At 43.2% G+C, this 8,082-nt stretch overlaps 1 protein-coding gene across 1 annotated transcript in view; it reads right to left on the bottom strand.

The window, feature by feature from the left end:
* Nucleotides 1-6,429: 6,429 nt before the first annotated feature.
* Nucleotides 6,430-8,082, bottom strand: part of LOC119436367 (neuropeptide SIFamide receptor) — a 95,908-nt gene continuing 94,255 nt past the window's right edge. Inside the window, exon 3 of the mRNA XM_037703190.2 lies at nt 6,430-7,230. Within this exon, the coding sequence (XP_037559118.1) occupies nt 6,459-7,230 (772 nt within the window). The 3' untranslated portion in view covers nt 6,430-6,458. The remainder of the gene's footprint in view (nt 7,231-8,082) is intronic.

The raw sequence follows: 8,082 nt of genomic DNA, 5'->3' as shown, positions 1-8,082 counted from the left end.
CGTTAACATGTCCTTCACTGCTTTTTATATGGAAACACAAATTCTTCATTATATTTAACCATCAGCAGAATTATTTTACTGTTCTCCGTATGGCCTAACTGTTTCATTCGGGGTCAATTTGTCCCCGATAGTGGACAAAGGGAAACACAAATTTTAGTGTCATTGTGTTTCGCTCTACTGCTGCCGAAACTACAAGTGTGAGTGAGCATTCAGAGTTGGGCAAAAAAATGTAGCATATGCCTTCCAACTCGATTCGATTTCGAAAAGAACAGATATCTAAATTCACAGGCCAACAACCGTAACAGTAATGTGCTGCACAACAATTTCGCCCTATGGTATGTCTCGACGTGTACATCTGTTTAGTGATGAAATAAAAGCAGCCTTTCCACCTATACAGATTCCTCTCAGCAAGCAGATTTAAGGCTAGCTCTAATATAAAATATCAACGACCTTTTTTTTATTAAAAACTTTGGGGAAGAATAACTTGTTGCAATCTACAGTACCACAGAACCTCGAACTCCCAGACTTGTAACGCTGCAATTATGTGGCATAAAAATGGAGGCACGCGGGCATTTGCATGCGCAGAACGACAGCATATACACCGAAGGCGACCCGAATGAACGAAGGTACTTTTGTCGCTCACGCGGGCAATGCTGACAACTTTGCCTATGCCAGCTAATATGCATTCACTTGACTTCTTTCGCTTGAGTTGAATGAAGGTTCCTGCATTGTGTGGTTGGCCTGTTCTCTTCTGGTCATCAATAAATGTATATGACTTTTTGAGTGTGGCGTTGTGCTTTGTTGTGTCATGCATGTCATCAAAAACTGTCATTATGACAGAGGACACCATCCTGCCCAAAGGTGTTGTTCTGTGTCTCGCTAGGTTTTGATTTTCTTTGTTTTCTTCCTTTTTTTTGTATGAGCTCGAATAAAAGCTGCGATGCGTTCCATGCAACACACATACGACGCATGCATATGACATCTTTGTTGAAGTTCCCATCCTTCTTAGAGAAGCGTTTGAGTGGAGGAAGTGATTTATATAGCCTGCAAATTTGATATCTGGTAAAATTTAGAGCTTTTAATGTAGATCTTCGTTTATTTAGCGCTTTGGTGTTGGGCAACAATTATTACAGAAATGAATCTTTTGCTCGTAATACCATCCACTTTGCAGATGGACTTTCGAAATGCATTCTGCTATCAAACATGACATTCAATCTTTCTGACACTTAAGACTTTTCTAATAAACATTCAAAGAACGCAGTACATTTGCCTTTTCAGACGACTAAAGCTACGCGACTTCGAATATAAGACAACACGATAACTTTATATTTGCTATGACTGTCGGTCTTATCTATGCTGGGTTTTAGCTAGTCTGAAAAACACCTCCTTTTTTTACGCATTCGTAAGTACTATTCTGTGCGCGAAATATATTACTCGGGGATGTTCCTTTGTTGTTTATTTATTTATTTGATTCATTCTTGTTCAACGTTTTTACTAGTGCTTGTGCGAGATACTTAAACTAATGTTGCGGCTGTCCGGCCTTCATATTAGTGCGCTATCACATGAATAGATTCCACAGTTGCACCAGATATTTCCTTTCAGCGAGCATTCGTTTGCGTATCTTTCAGCATTCGCATACTCTAGAGGTTAGTTTGCACTGCACCTTGTCAATTGTTTTTTTTTTCAATCTGTCGTTAAGTAGTTGCTTCCCTCCTCTTTAATTTATAATTTGTTTGATTCTCCTTCATAAAAAGGTTGTCACCTAAATGTTTTTGCTAGAAACAGGATGGCCTTATTTATATAAGGATAATTTTTTTTTCCTGCAAGTATTTACTTTTCTCCTGCTTCTAATGTTTACAGTACTCTGTTTACAGTACTCTAAGCCTATTTATGAGGAACCTATAAACTAGCTTCTTGCAGATAATTAAAAAAACTAGTTTGCCAACGATAGCTTAATTAAGGCATCGTGAGCCTACAAGTGGGCATAACGTCGTACTTGAAGTCTTAGTGGCGAAGTAAGCACCAAGGCAATTTAGGAGGACCTCCATCCCATGGATAATAACTCTGCCGTATATATATGGAAGGTTCATAAAAATAGCGCGCTTGGTGCATAGTAAGCGCACGTTTCTGTATTGAACGAGCCGGTAACCTACAGCATAACCTCTGTTTCTATGTCCCTATGCTCTGAGAAACGCATACTTTGTTTGCAAGTCTTATTTTCGCAGAGCATAGTTTGTTGGGTTCATGTGCAAGCAGGTTTGATTCAATGTATGACTCAGATTAAAATGCAACCTTTTTTCTATTTCATTGTCCTATTTGACTTGTGCTTGAAAACTATTACTGGAGCATCACGACTTATTTCGAACATTGTGTCTGCTCTATTAGCCTTGCCTGAAGTTGGCAGGAACAAAACCCGTCAAAGCAAGTATAGGCACCAATAACCACGTTTTGGGATGAAGTCGCAGTTAGCTGACTCTATAGGGGGTTTGCAATGACGCCATCAAGGTAGCCATATCATAGTACACCGAGCACGATGAAAGGCTTCGAATGATCTAAATCCGCCTATCTACAGCAGCATAGTGGCAGCTGTAAAAAGGACAAAAAATGGCGTACGTGACGTCATGTGAATACTCCCTATAGGACGCTGTCGCACATGCATACTTGTGCATGTGTTCGCGAAGCTTGCGCCAACCGCCTGCGATTGCGCTCACTACTGACACAGCACAAATTGTATCAACTGACGAGAACTACTTTGCAAATTTTGGCTAACACCTTGCGAGTGATTTTATTCATCACTCCAATGTCTTTGGGTAAGACATCTATGGTATACCTGTAGAGCTAAGCCTTGTACTTGTCAGGCGCATGTTGGTTCGCACGCGATTAAAGATGACACGAAGCATGCTCACATGGAAGAAAGAGGATGTCAAGAGGAAATTCAGTACGAATTCTTACTACCAACAAACACCAATCATTTTGGTGTCAGCTTTGTTTTCTAGTGACACCTGAAAGAAAAGCTAATGCAGTATGTTCAAAGGAAGTTAACTGCATTAAAGTGAGTGGCAAAAAAAGAATACGAACGATAGTTAAATAGTGCTGTCAAAGCTGTAGCATTCTACATGAACATTGTTCTCCTATGATTCATGTTATATAGATATCTCGAAAAAAGATGGGCGATAGTGTTTGGCATTCTACGAACTTCCGAAAACTTCCATATCAACTTCACTGGTTCCGCATAGCTGAAACGAGATGCTAATAAGTCTTGTTGTTCTTACCTTTCTTCACACTAGATCCATCAAGCCTACTACGAATGACAGGAACCTCAGACACTATATCTTACCTAAAGACCACAGATAAAGGAATTGTGTTCTCCTGCAGCTCACGTCATGACAGATGGTAATCGGACACTGGAACTGGAGCAGTCATGCAGAAATGAACCACCCGAACATAGCACAAATTACCAATGGACAATGAAGCTACTGTGCTGGTTACTTCTGTTTGCTGTTGTTACAACATTATTGTTACTTTTGGCGAATTCACTGTGGTCACCATATTCCTCTGCAGCATCGCACCGTGAAAATGCTGACTACTAAACGATGAGCCGAAATGATGACGCGATGAACCCCATGCACATGCTCGGCTCGTGCCTCCATCATTCTGCGCTGGTGCCGTTACTGCTCTGCCATCGCAACCACCTTCTTTCGGTTTAGCCTTCGCCGGCCTTTTCCGGGAGAATACAACGTTGCTTGTTTGTGATCTGCCTTCTTTCCTCCCCATTCAGCGCCTCGACACATCCACCAAATGCGTAACATCCTGGTCACTGGCCATTACGAAAATGTTTCTTATGCCGCTGTTACATGGCACAATTTACAATCAACTGATGCGAGCGTTACTCCGCATTATTGTCATTCGGAGGCTGCCACAAGAGCAGAGGCTGCCACAAGAGCGCCTATCGCACTTGACATGTGGTTGCTTATTTTCTGGCATGTATTAGAACGAATCAGAAAAATGACAAGGTGCCACGGTGCTACTGTTCAAGCAACTTCCGCGAGGGCCGTTTTAGATATCCTATTATTATAAAGAAGTGACAGTGATCACCTTTTTTTCTAAATACCAATAATAACATGAAGTGCATCTTGTCTTGGGTCCCCCATAGTCGTCGCTATCATTTCTGAATGACACTTTGCTTTACCTTCTCACACTTTTCCGCCAAAACACAAGTGAGTAAGCATCGACGTAACACTAAAGTCGCCCTTTTCACTCATCACTTTCTGATGCAAACATAATGTTGGACTGCACAGGACTCTTTGCCACTCTCACCTTCTTTTTCATTTGTAACGACACTTGCTTCCCAGTTCCTACTTCCAAAAGACGTGTAATTCAATAACTCCGCTTGCAAAGCTACACGTTCAAAAACATTGACTGATTGTACCTCCCATTTTCAATATTTTATTCGTGCAGATTTCCGAGCGGGTGTTGAATTCAGATTCAAATACAGCTTCATACCAAAACTTCATACATAACGAGCAACTTCAACTTTAACGTAGGCGCGTTACAAGTCTCTTCCTTACAAACAATACCCATGGTTGACTAAACTATTAAAATAATAAAAGCTATGAGTGCTCTATTTATCATAAGTGTTGTCTTCTGAAGACCGAGTGATGAGGATGTAGAACAATTTCTGTGAGAGTTCACGTTCTCGTACTGCAGATTACAGGTTAGAAAATTGGAAACTTCACTCCAGGTGAACCCCTTGTCGACTTCAAGCAAGAACTACAGATGCCCAACAAAATGTTCCTATAAAATTGGCTTCATCGTCGTAGGCGAACAGCTCAGTTTTCTTGCTATACAGGGTGTCTTTTTTCTTATTCGAGCAGCTTTTTGAAAAATCATACGGAACGTATAGTGCAATTCGGCTTGTTGAGGAGATTGCCTGAATAGGTGGGCATTTTTCGCACGACAAATGGCAATGCACGAAAAATAACAATTGCACGACAAATTGCAAGACGTGTAATTAAAAAAATTCTCCAATTAAAATTGCGAAATTGAAGCCGCTCAGTATGGAAGTCACGTCTGCTGAGTAGAAATTGTAAGAGTAGCACCAGTTTCGAGATATCAGCGATTAAATTTACTAAGACATGCACACAAAAGTTTCCCAAAAGCTTTCCTCCAGCAGTTCTGAACAATCCTAACTAGAACACTAAAGCATTTTAGCGGGTTTTGCGGACGGATATCTTGAATGTGTTGCTAGTCTTGTGATTTTTGTTAAAGAGACAGTCTCGCAATCGGAGCATGTCTTTGGATTGTGGTGGAAATGAGAAGATTGTGTCTCATATTAACGGAAATGAGCGTGCTTGCATCCCATAAGCAAGTAATTATATTTTTCACTTGCCTATCAAAGTAGTGCGAGAGTGACATGTGGTGTCGCTCAACGGTGAAACAGCGCAACCAATCGGTGTAATGTCACGTAACCAAAAAGCCACGCAGGGAAAGTTACTTTCTTTGGAAACAATATTGTATTGCCTGAAATTGTATTTCATGCCCTTCTGCTAATTTTTCCTTGAGTGAAACAGTAATTTCTTTCTTGTTTCCAGCAAGCACGTGCATAAATGTGATGCCGCCTTGTGCAAACGAACTAAGTTCCGTTGAACCGAGAGGTGCATTGATGCATGGCCAGCGAGATTGCTATCGGGTTTAGTAATCAGTGTTGTCGGCGTCTGTACAGAGTTTCAAGATGAAACTACGCAGATTTAAAAATTCGGTTTTAGAACTTTCAACTCGTTTTCCAGAGAAACCACTGCAATTTTAGGCACTTCGTATTGCAGGGTTTCTATTGCACTATAAAATAGAAGGTCCTTGAAAAACGGTAGGCAGTCCCTTTAAGAAGAAATTATTGTAATACTATTAGGCTTCAATTTCGCATTCGCAATACATGGCCTAAAATAAATAATTGAAAAGTTAATTAGCGAATTTTTTTAATTAGCGACCAGACATACCCATAAAGGTGATTTTCGTATATTCCAGAAATCCGGATGAAACGGTGAAAAAACATCTGCCGTACTCATTTTTAAAAATGTGTTTAAATTAAAAAAAAATTGGTGGTATATTCGCTATGATACATTCTGCCAAATATTCGCATGTTCGCATATGACGCATACGCGTGTCGTCATATGCATTCGCATATGACGACACGAGGAACTCAGACCTTTTCATACAGCGTCTTACTTTCCACCTTCTTTGACAGAACAGCGCCGCCAAATAAGAGGCTGTAAGAAGAAAGAAGCAGGCGTCACAAAACCTTCCAAAACATCTCAATGAGACGCAGCTGCTGTGCAAAGATGGAAGCTCAATGAACTGAATTTGCGTGTGCGTCGTCGTACACGTCACACTACGACGCAAACACAAATCTTTTGTGCTTGACCTGGTAGCTACATCTTTGCGGTATTTCTCTACAGCGAGAGTCAGAACACATCCGAAAGGCGCGAATCCTTCCTGCGCGCCACGGCCAGGGAAGTCCTCACGCTCGAAGGCCGGTTGCAGGAGAGCTCGTGGCGCGCAACGCTGGCCGCCGAGCGACGACGGCCGCCGTTGGCGCCGTCGCAACACCAACAGCAACAGCAGCAGTTGCGCCGGAAGAGGATGGCCTTGAAGCCCATGCGGAACTTGCTGTTGAAGAAAGCGTAGAGGATGGGGTTGATGCAGCTGTTGGAGGCACCTAACCACTGAGCTACCGGCGCGGCCACCTCGATCAGCGACTGCTCGAGGCTGCCGTCGGCCAGTGGCTCGCCCATCTTGAGCCGTGCGAAGATAGCGTAGAGGGGCAGCCACGAGATGGCGAACACCACGACCACGACGAGCAGCATTTTGGCCACCTTTATCTTGGAGCGCTGTATGATGTTCTCGACGCCGAAGTCGTGTGCCTCGCCCGGAGGACGGCGCCGCCACACCTTGAGCCAGATGAACACGTAGCACAGCGTGATGACGCAGAGCGGTAGCAGGTAACAGAGCACCAAGTTGGCCACGATGAAGTACAGCACGCCCATCCCCTCGGTAGGCCAGTCCTCGCGGCACACCTGCAGCGTGGTCTCGCTCTCGCTCAGCATGGGCATGAGCCGGAAGAAGAAGGTCCACGGCAGCGTAATGGTCAGGCTGAATGCCCAGATGACGGCAATAACGACACGGCACGTGCGCAGGCTAATCTGTCGCTTCATTGGGTAACAGATGGCATAGTATCTGGAAAAGAAAAGGGCGAAAACAGTGTTGTAGTATGAAATTTCGGGATAACGGCATCTTCGCAGATTACTAAGGACACCATAGACAATTGTTTTTGTTAGTGACTCCCACAACGCAGAAGCACCATCGTGCCTACATTCCCATCACTTCTACCGTCGCGTGCCCCAACACCGCATCCTCTTCATCGCCATACTAAAGCACTAAAATGAACGCGAATACATCGCCCGCATTGCCTTTCCGCAGAAAAAGGAGTGTTGCTAGCTGCACGCGAACTTAGCCTTGCAAAAGCAGCCAGCAACTGCTCTGCCCGAGCCCCACTTATCAATTCCGATAGAGCTAGAAGCTCGTGACAACACATACAGGGAAGACTAAATGCGAGGATCGATTTGAATTTTGCGCAACAGGCTGCGCGCCATCCATCCCATCTCGCGTTGGTCGCTCCTAAGACCGAGTGGTTTGTTCACCTAAACATTGGACTCAGGTGGCACGAGAATGTGGATTACACAGACTTGCCTCAACGTAGCTCCGAAGGTCAACGTTTCGGGCTCACCACATTTTGCGTTACGTGTCCTCGTCTGCTTCAGCGCTATAACATCACGAACATTTTCTTACCCGCCCATTTCTCTATTTTTGTGCAGTCGATTATTATTTATGACATCGGTCGCCAATCTCTTCATAGGTAATTGCGTACAGGCCCACTCGCTCACCCTAGACCAGTGGATGATCTAAGTAAAGAAGATCGGGCCTATACTGGCAACTAGGATTGTCTTGCGTTTTATTTTGTTTATTTTTTGTTTAAGATCAAAACATATATTTAAGCTTCAAACTAAAATTAGGATAAATGCTATATTT

The sequence above is a fragment of the Dermacentor silvarum genome, chromosome 1 (genome assembly GCF_013339745.2).
Source record: "Dermacentor silvarum isolate Dsil-2018 chromosome 1, BIME_Dsil_1.4, whole genome shotgun sequence".
NCBI lineage: Eukaryota > Metazoa > Arthropoda > Arachnida > Ixodida > Ixodidae > Dermacentor > Dermacentor silvarum.
This window is presented reverse-complemented; position numbering and strand designations above follow the sequence as displayed.